This window comes from Capra hircus, chromosome 9 (assembly GCF_001704415.2).
Source record: "Capra hircus breed San Clemente chromosome 9, ASM170441v1, whole genome shotgun sequence".
Classification (NCBI taxonomy): Eukaryota; Metazoa; Chordata; class Mammalia; order Artiodactyla; family Bovidae; genus Capra; species Capra hircus.
Genome location: NC_030816.1, coordinates 27,061,642 through 27,082,491, shown reverse-complemented (window position 1 = coordinate 27,082,491; position 20,850 = coordinate 27,061,642). Strand labels below are relative to the sequence as shown.

Below are 20,850 nucleotides of genomic sequence, written 5' to 3'. Positions count from 1 at the left end.
AGTTCAGTTCAGTTGCTCAGTCGTGCCCAACTCTTTGCGACCCCATGAATTGCAGCACGCCAGGCCTCCCTGTCCATCACCAACTCCCGGACTTCACTCAAACTCACGTCCATTGAGTCGCTGATGCCATCCAGCCATCCCATCCTCGGTCGTCCCCGTCTCCTCCTGTCCCTAGTCCCTCCCAGCATCAGAGTCTTTTCCAATGAGTCAACTCTTTGCATGAGGTGTCCAAAGTACTGGAGTTTCAGCTTTAGCATCAGTCCTTCCAAAGAACACCCAGGTCTGATCTCCTTTAGAATGGACTGGATGGATCTCCTTGCAGTCCAAGGGACTCTCAAGAGTCTTCTCCAACACCACAGTTCAAAAGCATTAATTCTTGGGCACTCAGCTTTCTTCACAGTCCAACTCTCACATCCATACATGACTACTGGAAAAACCATAGCCTTGACCTTCTCTTCATTAACATGAAAAATAAACAACTCCAGAGGAAACGCCTCCCCTTCACAGACCCTGCTGTAAGGTCTGGTGCCTCTGGACCAAAACAGTAGGTTCATCCATTACCCTACTCTTTTTTTTTTTTTTAAGGACTTTTCAAGATCAAATAAAACAATGATTCTCAAAAGAACCTCCTGGGAATACCTGGATTACCACCTCTACTTTCCAACTAACACTAAATCAGTCAGTTTAGTTCAGTCACTCAGTTTTGTCCAACTCTTTGCGACCCCATGGACTGCAGCACACCAGCCCTCCCTGTCCATCACCAACTCCCGGAGTCCATCCAAACCCATGTCCATTGTGTCGGTGATGCCATCCAACCATCTCATCCTCTGTCGTCCCCTTCTCCTCCCACCTTCAATCATTCCCAGCACTAAATGTCTTGAGCGAAATGAGTAAGTGACAGCTCAGGGACTGGTCTTTGGGAGCCAAACCTTTCCTGCCACCTCCCTCCCTCATGTCTGATTCCCTCCACGTCTGACTCTGGGCTCTCCTCTCTCTAGCACTGTGTGCAAGGCCACCAGCTGAATTCCTGGAGCCTAGCAAAGCTGCACAGCTACTGGGAAAGCTGAAGAGACCTTTTCAAGTGTATTTCACCTTGATTCTTCTTGAGCTGTAGCGATGCCACGTCTCTATTTTTGGCTTGACTATGTCTGGTTTAGAAATGGTGCAACCAACGAACCCTTCTGGGATTAGGACAATGTGCCATTTTTTTCTTCACTTTTATGATGTCTAATCTCTCTAATCACTCAGACCCCATTTTGATCCTATCTCCATATAACCCCAAAGGTATGTCCTGAGGCTACTGTAGCATTCATCACCTGCAAGTGGCACAAAACCTGAACTGAAATCCCCACCAATCTCAGACCATCTCAGGAGCTGAAAACTTGTTCAAAATTTGCACAGCACGAAAGTACTGACTAGGAGCGCTTGACAAGCAGAGGGCTACTGGCAAGGGTCATGACATGAAAAGATCAAAGGCAGTGGAGACTATGTGTGTGCTCAGTCGCTTCAGTCCTGTCTGACTCTTTGCAACCCCATAGACTGTAGCCCCCCAGGCTCCTCTGTCTATGGGATTCTCCAGGCAAGAATACTGGAGTGGGTTGCAAGGCCCTCCTCCAGGGGATCTTGCCGACCCAGGGATCAAACCCCCGTCTCCTGCATTGTCGGCAGGTTTTTTACTGCTGAGCCATCGGGGAAGCCCAGTGGCTATAAAACAATGCTATTTGTCTTGGAAACATTTTTATATTTATGAGATGGCCTGTTTCCTTGAGAAGTAATACATCTCCATCAAATTTAACAGACTATATCATAAAGATCCAAAACCCCAGCATTCCTAAACTTCCCAACGTCACACCCCACCTCACTTGATTCTGCTACCATTCGCTGCTCTGTTCTAGAAATCCTGGCCTTCCCTGGTGGCTCAGATGGTAAAGCATCTGCCTACAATGCGGGAGACCCGGGTTCAGTCCCTGTTTCTCAAACTGACACGTAGAATGCATTCACTTGTTCATTTGTTTATAAAATGTGTTTGAAGTCAAGATGGGCTCTTTTTATAAACTTGTTGGTCTGTCCCCCCTAAAAAAAAGAGTAGTTCTTTTTTTCTTAAAATGACTTATAATTCCTTTGTGCTATAATCAACAAAAACAGGTGTCTCATCAGAGCACTTTGATGAGAAGGGATGACATTTATGTATAACAATTTTAAAGCAGACTCTTCTGGGGATAATATCAAATGCAAGTAGCCTACACAGAAACAAATGCATTTCTGATAATTCTGCACAAATGCATTTCTGATAATTCTCTCATGTCTGGTGTGAATTTGGTTAGGAGTTACACCTCAGGCTATCACAGCTTCAGAGCTATTTTAACCTGCCACTGAATTAAAAGAAGCATGACATCATAAACTACAGTTGCATGTGTTTAGGTTATTTTACTGACTAAAATTCCTAAATTAGAGGGTAGAAAGATACCAGAAGAGCTCCAAGACATGCTAAATTTTAAAAGGAATGCAACTTGCAAAAAACAGTATGTAGTGAATAATCTCATTTATGTTAAAATATAAAACATTTATCTGTACAAATGTATGGAGATGCATAAAAAGAAATCTGAAAGTACAGGCCAAAAGTTATAGAAGGTACCTCTGAACTGCAGTTCTGAGATGGCAATGGGCTTAAAGGAAGGAAGCAAGCAAGGGGAAGAGGCAGGAAAGGAAGGAGGGACTCAAGTCTTCGATTTTCACTAAAAGGGGCTTCCCTGGTGTCTCAGATGGTAAAGAATTTGTCTGCAATGCAGGAGACCCAGGTTCAATCCCTGGGTCAGGAAGAGCTCCTGGAGAAGAAATGGTTACCCACTCCAGTATTCTTGCCTGGAGAATTCTGGACAGAGGTATATGGAGGGCTACAGTCCATGGGGTCACAAAGAGTTGGACATGACCGAGCTACCGACACACACACACACACACACACACACACACACACACATACACATACACACACACACACTACTAAAAAAGACCATAATGACTTAGCTGGCAGTGTTGTTCCTGGTAGAAATAAAGACAATAGAAATACTCTCAAAACCTGGTAGAAATTTCACTTCGCAGCTGCACTTAATATAGTTTAACCACTTACCCATAAGGAAGAGATTTAAATATTCACTGCCTCCCAAATGAACAGAATTCAAGGAGAAGGTGTAGAACCCCAAACACCCTGTGAACCAAATCAGCCAAAGAATAAGTGTCCTTGCTCCAATACTCCAGTCATAAAACAGTTCTGACAGGGTGTGCTTCTCAACTTGAGAGGGCTTATTACCAGCAGAACCATCGTGATCCAGTGATAAAAGTTCTGACAGTTTACAGGATCTCGTCCTATTCCACTTGGCCATCGTATCAATTACTTTTTGTGCCTCTTCATATTTTCCCCCTGAGATAAGCCAAAAAGGTGTCTCTGGGAGCATCCAACAGCACAGGATAAAGGGGACAGTCACGGAGGAGAGCACTATCTGATAGATCCACCAGGTCCTGACGAAGTAGCCCGTCAAAGCCACCACCATGGTTCCAAAGGCAAAAAAGGAATGCAAGTGGATGGACGCCCACGTCCGAGACTTCATGCCGGCAAATTCTGTCACATAGACAAACACCACCACGAGATAGCCACTTGCAGACTGCAAAACAAAGCAGGGAGGGTGGGCCAGATTTAAGGTCACACACACAACTACTAAGGAGTTTGACCCTCTGCAAATCACACCAGAAAGAAAAGAAAGCTTTGTTTTCTGAAACCCATATCACATCCATACAATGGAATTTAATCCAATCCATCCTTCTTCTTCAAATGTGTCCTCTCATCTTCCCACACCCTGTCTACCCCAAAAGGCAAAGTTTGAGTGGTTTTGCATGATGTTAGACACTGCCTTTTGCTTCATTTAAATATTCCTTTACAGTGTGAATTTACATCTCAGTTCCTTGCAAATATGTGTATTCATTTATCTATATAGAGAAGAGCCTTTTTTATTAAATCCTAAATTCTAAATGGGAACAAACCATTTATAGTAATTAGTGAAAAGAAAAAGATTTGATTAAAATTTCATTTTGACATGCAATAACAACAAAAACAGACAAATTGGACTTCAGGGAAATTCAAAACATCTATGCATCAAAAGACACTATCACTGGAGTGAAGAGGCAACTTATGGAACAAGAGATATGCAAATCATATATCTGATAAGAGACTAATATCCAGAATACACAGAGAACTTCTAAAACTCAAAAATAAAACAAAACCTTACATGATATTTGGTCCTGTCAGAAACATCCATAAAACATTCAGTCCACACCAAAAGGTCCTGGAAATTTGGTCCTACCCAAAAGACCTATAAGCATATTTGGTCCAAGCCAAATGGTTTTGGATAAGACCAGATATCAGCTACCTTTTGGCATGGACCAAATGTCTTATGGATGGTTTGGATAGGACCAAATATCTGTTAACCAAACAAAAAATCAAATTCAAAAATGGGCTCAGATTCCTCCAAAGAAAATACTGGAATGGCCAATAAGCAACGAAAAGATGCTCAGCATCACTAATCATTAGGGAAATGCGAATCAAAACCACGATTTGATATGCCACCTCAGGGACATTAGGATGGCTAGTATAAAATAAAATAAAGTAAGTGTTGGTGATGATATGGAGAAATCAGAACCCTTACGCACTGTTGGCAGAAATGTAAAATGGTACAGCCACTAAGGAAAACAGTATGGAGAGTCCTCAAAACACTAAAAATATAATTGCCTTATGATCCAGCAATCCCATTTTGGGAATATACCCAAAAGAATTTAAGGTGGGATCTCAAAGAAATATTTTTACACTTATGTTCATAACAGCATTATTCACAGTAGCTAAAATACGGAAGCAATCCAAGCTCCCATCAACAGCAATCCATCAACAGATGAATAGATAATACACAATGGAGTATTATTTAGCCTTAAGAAAAGAATATTCTGACATATGCTCCAACATGGATTAACTCTGAGGACATTACACTAAGTGAAATAAGCTAATCACAAAAAGACAGATATTGTATGATTCCATTCATATCAGGCATAGTATCTAGAGTAGTCAAATTCAGAGAGACAGAAGGTAGAATGGTGGTTGCTAGGGGTTGAGGGGAAAGGAGTATGGGGAGCTACTGTTTTATGAATATAGACTTTCAGATTTGCAAGACAAAAAGAATTCTGGAGATGGATGGCAGGGATGGTTGTACAACAGTATGAATGTATTTAATATCACTGAACTGTAGATACTTAAAAATAGTTATGATGGTAAATAATGTAATGTGCATTTTACCACAATAAAAAGAATGGAGGAAAACCTTTATTTTAAAAGCAGGCCTATATTAAATTTAACAAAATTCAGATTATAATAACACTATGTGACTACTCAGGGAATAAACAAAGAATGAAACAAATGGATTTTTTGTGGAGGAGGGTGGTGGCAAAAGGACTGGAAGTTCTACAAAATTATTTCACATTTGACTTTTATTAATATAAATTAAATTGTAAAATTAACTTTTGAAAAATTATTCTGGGGCACCACTGACTTCCCCAAAGCCCTCTCTTAATCCTTTGATATTCAAATCACGCTCTTTTGAAGGCTTGTCTTGTCATTATCTTTATGGATATTCATTTCTTCAAAAGTTAATTGGTCTATCTCTGCCAGGTCCCAATTGGTCAAGGGATCTGTGTAGCATTAAGGCAGTTTTCTCCCACTGCTTTCAAAGACTCTTTGTCGTTTAGCATCTTTTGTAAGATCTGCAATTTCATTTTGCATCAGAGTTGGAAAGAGGCTAGCCCAGTAGCAGCAAGCAGAGAGGTGCTTGATAGGGATGACTGTACAAATGGTCAGTCTCTCATTTTGAGCTTTTATTTCCCCATGCAACCTTGTAATTGCAAGACTCCTAGATAATGAAGCCTGATAATGAGGCTTCCCATATTGAAGAATCCAGTGGTTTGGTAAATTTAAACCTTCAGACACTACAAATTTCCCCTTTAATTCCCCATCAAGGTAAGCTATAACATCAGTCCTCAAGATGTTTTTTCAAGGCCAGTTCTTTTGGAGTTCCCTCCCACTTCTACCAGTTACTTCTGTCACTGGGTTCAAACAATCCATGCACAACTGCCTGAATAATTCCAAAAAGTCTCCTTGATCCCATTTGCACCTGTCACCTCCAGTAATAATACTCAATTCCTCACATCTACCCTGACCCCACCCCTGACTCAGCAGTCAGAATGACCATTTCACCCCTGAATTCACTGAACCCCTTCAGAGGATTCTCATTACCTTCAGGAAACCAGGCAAACCCTTTGTCATCTTACAAGGTCTGCCTAGCCATCTCTCTCTCCTTCAGCCTCACCATGCATTTCACTGCCTCTCTATTCTCCTGGTATCTAGACCTCCAGTTTCTTCACATCTCTAGGCCTTCTCACTTGCTACTCCCTCTGCCTATAAGGTTCTTCTCTCACCTATCCCTCAGACTAAAAAGACCCTGACTAGCTAGACTCCCCATCCCATCCCCCACTGTGTGGAGCCCCTCCCCCCACTGCTGGTCCTTATTTTCAACACTGTATGGATTTTTTACAATGGTCCGTCAGCATCTTGCCTTCTTGCTACACTATAGGGTTATTGAAACATCCTGGTCAGGTTTACTTAGCATGACAGTCTGTAGGTAGATCAATAAATGTGCTGAGTAAATGAATCTGCCTGCATCTTCCCTAAGCAGAATTGTATCACAAATATATTTCCCATAAAAAACAAAGGAAAGAGCCACAGAAAATTAATACCACATTTTACAGAAGTATTCTATGGGTGGCTGTCTGATTTTCTTGGCTCTGGAAATCAGCTCAAGGTATTTCGCAAGACCAAAAAAGATAATTTTAGAATTATTCTCTCAATTATTCCAAAAGAGGACTCCACACTCTCTCAAGACCTCTCCTTGCCTCTGTTGTACAATCATTCCCACCAGAAGGTCTATTATCAAACCTCACCCTGCAGCTACAGAGTCATTTCCTCTTATTCTGTCCTTAGTGGAGACAGAACTGCTGGTTGTTATCTCTTGTGTTAAAAACTCTCTGCATTCCCAAAAATATTATACTTTTTAAAGATACAACACCTTTGATTCTCCTAAATTGTTTTTAATGCATCCTTCTATCCTTGACCATCTATGAGTGGCTTCTTAGGGACCCTTCTTAGCTGTTGATGAAGACTCCAAAAAAGAATATACCACCTTGCCCTTGGAGGGGGCACAGTGACCTCTTCTTCTGAGGCTGAAGTCCTTGGCTTCTCCCCACACCCTTAGGTCATCTGCTCCAGTGACAGGGCATGTATGCCCTGCTCTGTGTTCAGCAAGATCACAAGCTCCTCCCGAAGAGAAAACTTCACTCTGTTATCCTTGAACAGTGACCTCCAAAGAGCCGCTGCTGCTGCTGTGAGGTAGTATGGAGCCTGTCCGGAAGCCTCACTGAGTGTGGAAACTCCCTGGTCCACTTCCAACAGTCAGCTTTACTCTGTGCCAGGTTCTGAACTACAGACATTTCCCTGAATCTCGAGTCCTGGTAACAACCCAGTGAAATAGTTATTCTTTTCTACAGTTTACAGATCAGAAGTTAAGGTTCGAAGAGGATAAGGCATTTGCCCAAGGTCACACAGCTGAGAAGCTAATATATGACAATGCTGGGATTCAAACACATGCCCTTTCCACTATCCTCCCCTGTTCCCCAAAACAAAAAGGTCTGAAGCTTTGTTTTTACCCTTCCTGCACATTATACAAATGACATTCTTAACAATATGCCTTAACTGTCTGGCTCATGCATACGTCTAGACTGACATAACTGCTCAGAAGTAAAATAATTGGAGCTATTATTTGTAATGGGTATAAATAATGACTTTTTTTCTTTCTGTCCCCTTGTGCCTTCCTCTCTCCCTCTTGTTCTTCCTGTCTCTTCTCTATCTTTTGCCTTACAGTATTGGCTGGAATGGGCTTCCCTAGTGGCTCAGAGGTAAAGAATACATCTGCCAATGCAGGAGACAAGGGTTCGATCCCTGGGTCAGGAAGATCCCCTGGAGGAGGAAATGGCAATCCACTCCAGTATTCTTGCCTGGAGAATCCATGGGATTCTCATGGACAGAGGAGCCTGGTGGGCTACAGTCCATGGAGTTGCAAAAGAGTTGAACATGACTGAGCAACTAAACAACAAAAACAGTTGGCCAGAATCCCCAATAAAATGCCAACTGGAAGTGATGTCTCACAGATCCCTGCTGCTAGTAATGGTGGAATGTGGATCACGTGTCAGGCACAGAGTCCAGTGAAACGTTTCAGCCTACTAAGCCACAATTTTTCATTTAACAGCCTTCATTTTAAGCATAAGGCACTAATATTCTACAGAAAGACTTGGGCAGTGAACAAAGATTAGTCCTTGATCACTATCTCTCTAGATTCAAATAAGCACAACTAAGAGAGTTAAGGTTTAATATAAAAATACTGCAGTGGAATTAAAGAGGCAAAAACAAACAAACAAACACAAACCCCAACAACAACCCAACTCACGATAGCAAGAAGAAAGCGTGCGACTATGAAGCTGTAATAATCAAATGTGAATGCCGCCGCTATGCCAAACAAAAATACACCGGTGCTTGAGGCCCACAAAACAAGGCGTCTTCCTGCCCTGAAAAATAAGAATCACACAGTGGAAGGAGCAAGGTGTGGCTGCAACAGTTTAAAACATCCACTCTAATTCAAGAAAGATAAATTTTACCTATATTTTCAGTAGCTTATGTATTTGACTTATTTATTTTGGGTAAATCATGAGTTAACACACAATTTTTTCAAAAGGCCAGTTTTTCAGTGGCCAAGTCTCCACCTGAGCTGCTAATATACACACACAATCACTCTGGGTGGTCCCCAAAGGACCTCCTAACCTGGGATTAGGAGGAAGGAGAGGGAAGATCTGTCCTTTCCCTGTCAGCACCTGCTCTGTCACCTGCTGGATCATCTTCCCTGTTGGGCTGGCTCTGCCCACAAAGGGGGAGGCAACTCTTAACAAGCCCCTCTAAAAACAGAAATCTAGCGACATTCTGCTAGTAGAATAAGTTGCCTATTTGCCCTATATTTTCATAATTGGGAAGGGAATTTCCTTCTTTAAAAAGCAAACAAATAACAATTACATGCCTACGGATTTAAAAAGTGAGATGTAACTCATATGATACAAAATCCAGTCTTTTAAAGCAGGATCCCCAACCTTCAGGCTGCAGACCTGTACCTCCTGTCAGATCAGATCAGCAGCAGCATTAGAATAGAAATAAAGTGCACAATAAACGTAATGTACTTGGATCATCCTGAAACCATCCCCCACCTGCCCCGGTCCATGGAAAACTTGTCTTCCATGAAACCAGTCCCTGATGTCAAAAAGGCTGGGGACCACAGTTTTAAAGTATACAATTCAGTGGCTTTTTAGTGGATTCTCCAGGCAAGAATATTGAAGTGGGTTGCCATTTCCTCCTCCAATGCATGAAAGTGAAAAGTGAAAGTGAAGTCGCTCAGTCATGTCAGACTCTTCACAACCCCATGGACTGTAGCCTACCAGGCTCCTCTGTCCATGGGATTTTCCAGGCAAGAGTACTGGAGTGGGGTGCCATTGCCTTCTCCAAGTGGATTCACAGAATTGTGCAACTCATCACTCTCTAGTTCCAAGACATTTTCATCCTTCCAAAAAGAAATTCTGCACCCAGGAATCATTTCTTATTCTCTGTTCCCTCTGTCCCCTGAAAGCCACAATCTACTTTCTGTCTTTATAGAGTTGCCTCTTCTGGACATTCTATATAAATGGAATCGCACACCATAAGGCCTGGCTTATTTTATTATGCTTTCAAAGTTCATCCATGTTACTGTACTTAATTCCCTTTTATGACTCAATAACATTCCATTAGAGAAGGGAATGGCAACCCACTCCTGTATTCTTGCCTGGAGAATTCCATGGACAGAGGAGCCTGGTGGTCTACAGTCCATGGGGTCACAAAAGAGTCGGACATGACTGAGCGACTAACACACACAACATTCCATTGTGTGGCCATACCACGTTTTGTTCATCCGTTTATCCCTAGATGGACATTTGGACATTGTTTCCACTTTTTTGGCTATAATGAATAATGCTGCCACGAATATTTGTGAACAAGATTTTATGTCAAGTTATGTTTTCAGTTCTCTTGGATATGTACCTGGGGGTGGAATTGCTGGGTCATATGCTAACTTTATGTTTAATTTTTAAGAAGCTGCCAAACTGTTTTCCAGGGTGGCTGCCCCAATTCTACCATCCCAACAATTTCTTCATATCCACACTTGTTATTGACAACACTTGTTATGGACAACACTTATTATCTGTCTTTTTGATTACAGCCATTCTAGTGACCAGGGGTATCTCACTATAGTATTGATTTACATTTCCCTAATGATTATTGATGTTGAACATTTTTATATGTGCTTATTGGCCATTTGTATATATTCTTTGGCAAAATATCCATCCAAATCACTTGTCCATTTTTGAATTGGGTTATTTGTCTTTTTATTATTGAGTTATAAGAGTTTTTTTAATGTATTCTAGATACTAGACTGTCATTAGCTATATGATTTGCAAATATTTTCTCCCTATGAGATGTCCCTGACAGATCATTTTAAGGCAAAAGAATACAGTCCTGAGATTCCAAGCAACACGTTTGCCCATTGCAGCAGAGAGTATGTAAGCAAATTGGAAACTGTCAAATTCACAGCCTCAGCCTGCTCTGCTCCCACGGGCACTAGTAGGGATTGTTGGCCCTACATTTAAAGGTTTCCCAATCTCATTTGAGCCCTGAATGTCATTTTAAACTATTTTCATCCATCCCTCGTCTACCCACAACGTTTTCATTCTCTGTAACAGATGAGCAACTCTCTTGATGATGAGCAGAGAACAAAGAACACCAGAGAAAGCTCTGCAATTTCCTGCTCTGCCCAACTGCCAACAAGACCTGCCTCTGCCTGCAGCCTTTTTTTCTTCCCTCCTGTCCAGAGACACACACCCTTTTCTCTTCAAATACCATTCTGCAATCTTTGTATTGGTTCATGTCTCTTCCCAACTCTTCTGAGGCCTTATTCTACCAATTATTTCTTTTCCCTCTATCCCTCCCACTCCTCTGACCCCTCCCTTTCAGTTGAAGTCTCTTTCAGCCAAAGACAAGAACCTTCTCTGGATCCCCATCATTCCTGTAGCCACCTTGCATCTTGCATTTCCTCCACTGACGGACTTTCCAAAAGGGAGTATCTACCTCCTCGACTCCTGTTTTGCTCCTGTCCCCACTGACAACTCAACTTTCATCCTTCCCAGGAAGCTTATGAAGCAGAAGATTCTTATACACTGAGATGGTAACTTCAGTCACCAAATAATACCTATTTTACTAATAGACTCCACTTCTGTTGCAGTTTCATTATTCAAACCCCACCTCCTGGAGGGGATGTGGGAGGTGGAGGGAAAGACCTGGGTCCTCCTCCCTTTAGGCTTCCATAGTCTTTGTCTCCATGGCCTTTGCTTCTAATATGGCCCCAGACACAACAAAGCCCTATAATACTTCTTTCGATGTGATTCTTGGTCCCGTGTGACTAGCACACACTGAAGGCAGGGATTTCTGACTTAAGCAGCTGTCTTTAGGTTCCCAGTGCCCAAGACATGCCTGTAAAATTCACAACTATGGGGCCAAATAAATAAGTTTATCTCTGTGCTCTGGGACAGGCACTAAAAGTGTGGTCCATATCCATACACGGATGAACTTTGCCTTATTTTAAGAGATATATGTTCATTTTAAAGTATATATATTTTTTAATTTGATTGGTACATCACACAATTTCATAGATATCACTGCATAGGGCCAGACTATCCTCCTTAAAAGCAAGTCTATTTAAAGAAAAAATATTCAAAGTAATAAGCAGTAGCTACTGAGTGGTTATATGTCCAAGGTACTTTTTCTGCGTTAATTTTGCAATAACCCTCTGAGATGAGTATTGTTATTTTCATTGCCAGCAAGATTCTGCAATGCAGGTCAGGCAATGTGCCAAGGTCCACAGCTAATAAATGGCAGAACACAGGCAGACTGTCTTCAGAACCCATCCCCTTTATGTTATTTTGTGTCCCTAAATAACAGATCAGCAAAGAAGTACGTATTTAGGCAGGAAATATGAAAATGACTAAAGCTTTGAACATAATTCCCTGTCCCCTAAGACAATGAAATGGGAAAACGAACCCTACGCTGATGGATGAGACAGTACAAAAGACTTCATGTTACCTGTCGGAGAGGTAGCCAAAGATCACTGCTCCCAGCAGGACTCCAAACATAAACGTGGGCTGGATCAGCCTTCCGAACCACTCTCGGTTACACACCAGATCCCACTGGGTCACCACAGTGCTGAGCCACTTGCTTCTGTCGTAGATGTAGCCATCCAAGCAAGGGAAGCTGCTCTTCCGGCCGCTGTACTCATAGTCCAGACTCGACTGATCATCCCTCCGGAACCTCCGACAGCTGGTGAGCTCCCAGACCTCCCCGTCCTGCAGCTGCACGAGGATGTGATCCTCACGGCCCACGGAGACCTGGGTCCAGATGTCCTCCAACTGCCAAGTAGAGAGGTCTTGGAAAAGAACCTGACTCACATTGCCTGGGGGCCTACAGGTATGCTGGGGGGACACTGACAAGAACACAGAAGCCAAGTAGTGGATACCACAAGAGATATTCTGGAAGGCACATATAAAATAGAGGAATATTTGGTATCTGCAAAGAGAGAGGAAAGGAAAAGTTATTATAGCTGACCTATGGGCTAAGAAATAAAGACATAGGCAAACATGAAAGGTCTCCATTATGCTTAGCTTGAATAAAGGGATAAACACAACCAAATCCTGTTAGGGACCTAAGAGGCATCGCATAACGACAACCCTATGAATATCACTGAGAAGGTAACACACATCATACATGACATACATTTTTATACTTCGACTCTTCCCCACTTCACAAATTCCAATGCTCATACTCAATACAGTCTCCACAAACAGCAGACAGATTTCGTTTGTGTGAAGTTTACCTGCCTGCCCCTTGAGGCGTTTGGGTTTCGTACCTAAGTAGTCTCATCACCTGGAGAGGCCCCACTGCTGCAAAACTCACATTGTCTGACCACAGCTTCCCATCCTCCCAGCTCCCCCGTCCCTCCCATTGACCCCATCCCCTGCACTGTTCGGGGCTCCAGCCTTTGGCGCCCACCAGCTTCTCGAGTTTACTGCCACCTTCCTGGCCCCACTCCTTCCCCAGCCAGCCTGAACCCCACAGTTATCACTAGTTTTTTCCACAGAGTCGCACAAGTTCTCTATTCACGTTCTCAATTCACACCCAGTCCCCACAAAATAACACCTCCCCTGGCAGGCCTCTGAAGCTAGGATCTGTCTTCTCTGCCCCACCTACAGGTGCTGAGAAGGTCTTAAGCACACTTTCAGTTCAAATTTCCCTTTTCCTGTCACAAGGATGTGCCGTGCTTAGTCTCTCAGTCACGTCTGACTCTTTGTGACTCCATGGACTGTAGTCCAAAAGCCTCCTCTGTCCACGGGATTTTCCAGGCAAGAGTACTGGGGCGGGTTGCCATTCCCTTCTCCAGGGGATCTTCCCAACCCAGGGATCGAGCCCAGGTCTCCCACATTACAGGAGGATTCTTTACCAGCTGAGCCACCAGGGAAGTCACAAGGATAACTGCCTCAAAAAACAAACAAACAAACAAACAAACAAACCAAAATCCTACTTCATTAGGTGTCTCGCATTCTAACAAATCATTTTCTCCCTTATAAAGATTGCTGTCCACCAAGTGTCTACCCAGCCCAAGGCTCCTTCAGAACAACAGACTTAGACACAACACATCACTATGCCCACAGCCAAGAGAAACACTAATGGAAAAAGAATAGACAGGAAAACCAGAGGTAAGTAAAAGCAAAGATGACCAGAACCTCCAGGAAACAGACCTATGCTATCTGGGCGACAGGTAAAGAAGATTACATTCAGTCTTAGATTGATATCATTCTATAGAATAGAACATGCCTGCATATGTGCTAAGTCGCTTCAGTCGTGTCTAACTCTTTGTGACCCCATGGACCATAGCCCGCCAGGCTCCTCTGTCCATGGGGATCTCTAGGCAAGAATGCTGGAGTGGGCTGCCATGCCCTCCTCCAGTGTCTTCTGCACTAAGGGATTGAACCTGCGTCTCTGATGTCCCCTGCGCTGGCAGGCAGGCTCTTTACCACTGGCACTACCCGGGTAGCCCATAATAAAACATAATTAGTATTATACCACCGTGGTTAAGAGCATGGACTCCAGAACCAGACTACCGAGATGTGAAGCTTGTCTCTGGTGACTTACCACCTGGGTCTTTGGGGCAAGATCCTTACCCTTTAAGTAAGGATCTTTTCTCCTCTGAAAAATGAGTTGTTATGGGAATGCAGAGTTACTACATGTAAAGCACTATGGCATACTGTAGGTACATTTAAGTGTTAGATACTATGATGTTCATAAGGTGAAGTCAAAAAAGAGCTTAAAAGGGTCATATACTGACCGAAAAAAAAAAAAAAAACCAACTACCACCTATACCCATACATCTATGTCAGCCACAGGCTCATCATTCCACCTCTGAAATTTTAAACTCTCTCTGTCTTTATTCCAAGATAACTCAAAGATCCAGGCTCTTAGTTCCTCCTGAATCTGTTTCCTCAATTCCCTCTGACATGGGGGTTAAACCGTGAAGTGTTTGTAACTTCAATACAAACTTGTATTTTGTGTTGAACAACACCTAATTCTTCTTAGGTGTCCTGCTTTCCTCTTTTAAAGGTGATTTGGACAGTGTTTCCTCACCTTAGAAATGACCAAGGAGAAATGAGAGACAATTAGGACCTTCTACTTCACACTGTCGCTAGGTTTCCTTAAGACTAGATAACGATACACAATAACCTCCCTCTCTATTTATAGACAATAAAGAGACCAATGAGAGCGAATGCCAGAGAAAATATGGGCTACTATGATATGGTCACGCTATCTTCACCTTTTGCTGTAAGCATTGACAGGTTACCCTTTCCCTTCCTATAAGTAGCTTTCACAATCTACCTTTCCTACCAGAATGGGGACTCAGGTGACAATAATAGTCACGATTTATTGATAACTTACAGAATGATAAGATTTTGCCTACTCCACTGTGACTGGCTAAGAGCTGTCTCCCCAAACCCATTCTCCCTTTCTCCCACCACACCGAGCCACACCTGACCATGCAGGTGAGGACATGGAGCAGCTGCCCCAAGTGCTGTGGATGGTGGAGTTGCCTCACCCACTTGGGTCCCTGGAGACACCATGGAGCACAGCTGCCCTGGACAGTGACCAGAGACAAAATCCAATTGAGGGGTCTCTTTGTTACAACTCCTAAGTATGGTGATTAATCCCTAAAATACATGGGGAAAGAATGGTATTAGTAACTACTACCTCTTATCATGAGGATGAAATGAGAGCTGCATGTGGAGTCCTTATAACCAACATGTGTAGTACTATTATTACCCCCATTTAGCAGATGAGTAAGTGGTAAGTCATATGCTCAAGACCATATAGTTAATACTTAGTAAGCCAGGATTGGAACTTGGACATCCATTCCGAGAGCTGATTTTGTAATCCCTATGCTATTCTGCTTCAAGGAAGATAAGATGAGATAATCAATGAAGGACCTGGCTGAATCCCAGGGTTGCACTCAGGAGAGCATCTAGTTGACAGCATGGACTGTGGAGGCCAATGGACATCCAATGACATCGAATCCTGCTCTGCTACTAAGAGATTTGTGATTTAGGTGCAAGACCTGGTTTCCTCATGTGTAAAATGAGAGTGATACCACTAGTCTCAAAGGGCTGCAGTGAAGGTAAAAGAACGTAACATGTACAAAAAACTTAGGACAGAGCCGGGCACAACTGAGCATTCACTAATGCAGGTATCAGGAGGAAGTAGGGGAGCGTTGGGGCCTCCTGCCCCTTCCCTGCCTGCTTCACCACTCCTTTCTTGTGGACACTGGGAATCATAACCAACATCTGTGCAACTTTTCACCCTGGAGAAGAGCACAGCATCAGCTCTTCATCACAAGCCTGGAAGGGAGCTTAAGGCAGGAATGATTATAATTCTCATTCTGTGCACAGTATTCCCAGGGTCACCTTAGCAGTGAGTGGCAGGCCAGGATTCAGACTGAGCCCAAAGCTCTGGATCCACACTTTCTATGGCTCCTCACCCAGCTACCCCTTCTCCCAAAACGTTCTGGGTCAAAGCAGTATTTCTCCACGAATGAATGAATAAATAAATGAATGAATACACTTTAAATTTTTAAAATTAATTTGACAAATGAAAAGAGAGTGACAACCACACAAAGGTCAAACCTAGGTCCCGCCCTGCAGTAGCTGTGGGTCCTCGACCCAGCCTCAGTTTCCCAATCATGAAAATAAGGATTCACCCCCACCCCTTTGTAAAATTCCGCACTGTGTGGTTGGCACATATTGAGTGAGTGAAGTCGCTCGGTCGTGTCTGACTCTTTGCGTCCGGATGGACTGTAGCAGCCTACCACACTCCTCTGTCCATGGGATTTTCCAGGCAAGAGTACTAGAGTGGCTTGCCATTTCCTTCTCCAGAGGATCTTCCCGACCCAGGGATTGAACCCAGGTCTTCCGCATTGTAGGCAGACGTTTTACCGTCTGCTGCTGCCGCTGCTAAGTCGCTTCAGTCGTGTCCAACTCTGTGCGACCCCAGAGACGGGGGCCCACTGTCTCTGGGATTCTCCAGGCAAGAACACTGGTCTGAGCCACCACATATTAGGTTTCCATAAACCGAAAACACACACACAAAGAACGAACAAACTTTAAACGGTTGTTCCTAGAGCAATTCAATACCTGCCAGGCACTGAAGGAGACTCTACCACTGGTTGGGGCGGGACAGCAGTCGTCTGGGGAAGTGAAAGAGGACCCCATTTGGCAGGTCAGAGCAACGAGCTGCCAAGAACAGGCATTCCTGCTGTGACTTGGCCTCTGCAGCCGGGGCTTTGGACTCCGGCACCGGCAGAGGGCGCGCCGGGGGACCCCACACCCACCACTCCCGAAGCGAGCCCCCAGCGCCCGCTGCTCGCTCTGGGGCCGTCCGGCCGCCAGAGTTCGAGAGGATCAGTCCAGGGCCAGGAGTCAGGACTCAGGCCTCCGGACTTTTCCCGGAAAGGAGGGGTGGGGAGATGTGTTCGGATCGCGAGCTGTGCTCGCGCAAGAACCCCACCGCAACGGAAAGAAACAGACCCCACCGGCGCCTCCACCCACGTGGCTCCGGCTCCCCGAGCACCGTCCTCCCTCCCCGCCCCTACCCCATCTCCCTACCTGCCGAAGTGCCCCACGCTGTCAAAAATCAGCTCCAAGTTGCTGGACCCCATGGTGCCGCCGTGCACCACGCTCCGAAGCGGGACGCGCGACGCTCGCCTAGTGCAGGGGACTGCGGGCACAGCGGTGCCCTGCCCCGCCCCGCCCGGCCCCCGCGGCCCGCCCGCCGCGGCTTTGGCATCTCCCGCGCGTCAAAGGGCTCGAGCCGCGCGCGGGGCCAGGCTCTGTTCCTCTCTCTTCTCCTCTAGCGAGTCCCCGCCGCCGCGGGCTTTTGCGCGGCGCGCCGTGCTCCCGGAGCCCGCGGTGGCACCGTGCGCCCATGCCAAGCCCCGCCACTTCCCGCTCCCTCCCCGCCGCCCCACCAGACCCTTGACACCGCGTCCGTTTCGGTCGCCGCTCCCGAGAGGCCCGCCGGTGCCTGGGAAGGGTGGTCCACCCGGCAGCCCAAGGTGGGGAACGCAGATTCCACTCTTGGGCACAAACACCGTTTTCTCAGAGAAGTCCGCCCGTTTGGGGCCTACAAGAGCAGAGCACAAAGAATGGATTCTGATGACCCTGAGAAGTGGCAGAATCCTGCAGAGCTGTGTGAAACATCTTGTATTAACCGAAGGGCAAAGGGAACTCCCTGGGTAGAAACAAGCAGAATAGAGAAAACAGCAAACTTACACTAGAAGAGGATTTGAAAGAGAGGAAAGCCCATCACCCAGACTACTTCCTCACCTACTTGCCGCAGAGCCGGAAATAACACCATTAAAGATTTATTTTTGCTATGAACAATTCTATTTTCTTTTGAAATCCAAATACTACTGGAATGATTAATCCATTAAATAATAAACAATTTGGAATGGTTTTTTTTTTATACAATTGGGTAGATTCTTGCTAACCAGAAAGTCTTAAGATTGCCAAGATTGCTTGGGAGGTTCAAGCGGTGGGGAGAGGGGGAGAGAGTGAGAGTGAGAAGTTTGGGCAAAAGCTGACCCTAGGAGGGAAAGATGGGAACCACAGGGCCCAGTCAAGACCTTATATTGTTTCAAAGCACCCAAAGGAGATTTACCTGGAAAAGATATGGGGGGTTGGGGGTGAGGAGAACTATGGGGAAATAGCTCTGCTGTTCTGATTACAGCAAATAGAAATAGCACAACATAGATAAAAAGGACAAATTCCTAGAAAGACACAAGCTATAAACACCCACTCAAGAAAAAAAAAAAAGGATAATCAAAACAGCTCTGTATTTATTAAAGAAATTGTATGTGTAGTTAAAAACCTTCCTTCAGGGACTTCTCTGGTGATCCAGTGGTTGAGAATTTGCCTTCCAATGCAGGAGACATGAGGCAATGGCACCCCACTCCAGTACTCTTGCCTGGGAAATCCCATGGACAGAGGAGCCTGTTAGGCTGCAGTCCATGGGGTCACTAAGAGTCGGCCACGACTGAGTGACTTCACTTTCACTTTTCACTTTCATGCATTGGAGAAGGAAATGGCAACCCACTCCAGTGTTCTTGCCTGGAGAATCCCAGGGACAGCGGAGCCTGGTGGGCTGCCATCTATGGGGTCGCACAGAGTCGGACACAACTGAAGTGACTTAGCAGCAGCAGCAGCAGGAGACATGGGTTCAGTCCCCTGGTAGGGGAACTAAGATCCCACATGCCGTGGGGCTAAGCCGCAGCTAAGACTCAGCTACTGAGCCCTCGCATTCTGGAGACCTTGCACTGCAACTAGGGAAAGCTCATGCGCTGCAGCCAAGACCCAGCACAGGCGAAAATGAATAAATAAATAAACAAATAAAACTCTCCACAAAGAAAACCCCAGGCCCAAACATTTAAGAAAGAAACAATACTTACTCTGCACACACACACTGAAGAAAACTGAAGAGTAGAGAATACCTCCCAACTCATTCTGTAAGCCAGTATTACCCTGATAGCAGAACCAGGCAAGGACATAAGAAAACTACAGACCAATATACCTCATGAGCATAGCTATAAAATATTCTTAACAAAATTTTAGCAAATTGAATGCATCTTTATATAAAAAGGACAATACATCCTGACCAAGTAAGGTTTATCCCAAGAAAGCAAAAGTCATTTAACATCTGAAAAATCAATCAATAAAATTCACCATACTGACAAACTAAAAAGGAAAAACCATATAATCATCTCAATAGATACCAAAAGAAAGAATTTGGCAAAAACCCAAACACCCTTTCATAATAAAAACACTCAGCAAACTAGGAATAGAAGGTATTATGATCTGTTTCCGCCCATAGAACACTTCTCTTTTTTAAATTAATGTATTTATTTTAATTGGAGGCTAATTACTTTACAATATTGTGGTGGTTTTTGCCACACGTCGACATGAATCAGCCATGGGTGTACATGTATTCCCCTGTCCCAAACTCTCCTCTCACCTCCCTCCCTATCCCATCCCTCTGGTTGTCCCAGTGCACCGGCTTTGAGTGCCCTATTTCATGCATCAAATTTGGACTGGTCATCTATTTTACATATGATGATACACATGTTTCAATGCTTTTCTCTCAAATCATCCCAGGCTTGCCTTCTCCCACAGAGTCCAAAAGTCTGTTTCACATCTTTGTCTCCTTTGCTGTCTTGCATATAGGGTCATTGTTACCATCTTTCTAAATTCCACATATATGCATTAACATACTGTATTGGTGTTTTTCTTTCTGACTTACTTCACTCTGTATAATAGGCTCCAGTTTCATCCACTTCATTAGAACTGACTCAAATGCGTTCTTTTTAATAGCTGAGCAATATTCCATTGTGTATATGTACCACAACTTTCTTATCTATTCATCTGTCGATGGACATCTAAGTTGCTTCCATGTCCAAGCTATTGTAAACAGTGCTGCAATGAACACTGGGGCACAAGTGTCTCTTTCAATTCTGGTTTACTCAGTGTGTATGACCAGCAGTGGGATTGCTGGGTCATCAGTCAGTTCAGTTCAATCACTCAGTTGTGTCCGACTCTTTGCAACCCCATAAATCGCAACACTCCAGGCTTCCCTGTCCATCACCAACTCCCGGAGTTCATTCAGACTCACGTCCATCGAGTTGGAGATGAAATCCAGCCATCTCATCCTCTGTTGTTCCCTTCTCCTCCTGACCTCAATCCCTCCCAGCATCAGAGACTTTTCCAATGAGTCAACTCTTCGCATGAGGTGGCCAAAGTATTGGAGTTTCAGCTTCAGCATCAGTCCTTCCAATGAACACCCAGGATTGATCTTTAGGATGGACTAGTTGGATCTCTTTGCAGTCCAAGAGACTCTCAAGAGTCTTCTCCAGCACCACAGTTCAAAAGCATCAATTGTTTGGCACTCAGCTTTCTTCACAGTCCAACTCTCACATCCATACATGACCACTGGAA

At 44.3% G+C, this 20,850-nt stretch overlaps 1 protein-coding gene across 3 annotated transcripts in view; it reads right to left on the bottom strand.

The window, feature by feature from the left end:
* Positions 1-17,609, bottom strand: part of SLC22A16 (solute carrier family 22 member 16) — a 33,370-nt gene extending 15,761 nt beyond the window's left edge. Inside the window, exons 1-4 of one of the 3 annotated variants that reach the window (XM_018053071.1) lie at positions 17,470-17,609; positions 12,353-12,832; positions 8,592-8,709; positions 3,128-3,659 (exon numbers count right to left, since the gene is read on the bottom strand). In XM_018053071.1, the coding sequence (XP_017908560.1) occupies positions 3,128-3,659; positions 8,592-8,709; positions 12,353-12,832; positions 17,470-17,522 (1,183 nt within the window). In that variant the 5' untranslated portion in view covers positions 17,523-17,609. Of the gene's footprint in view, positions 1-3,127; positions 3,660-8,591; positions 8,710-12,352; positions 13,648-17,469 lie in introns of those variants that run through there. The other 2 variants (XM_018053072.1, XM_013966433.2) reach the window with 2 other exon arrangements.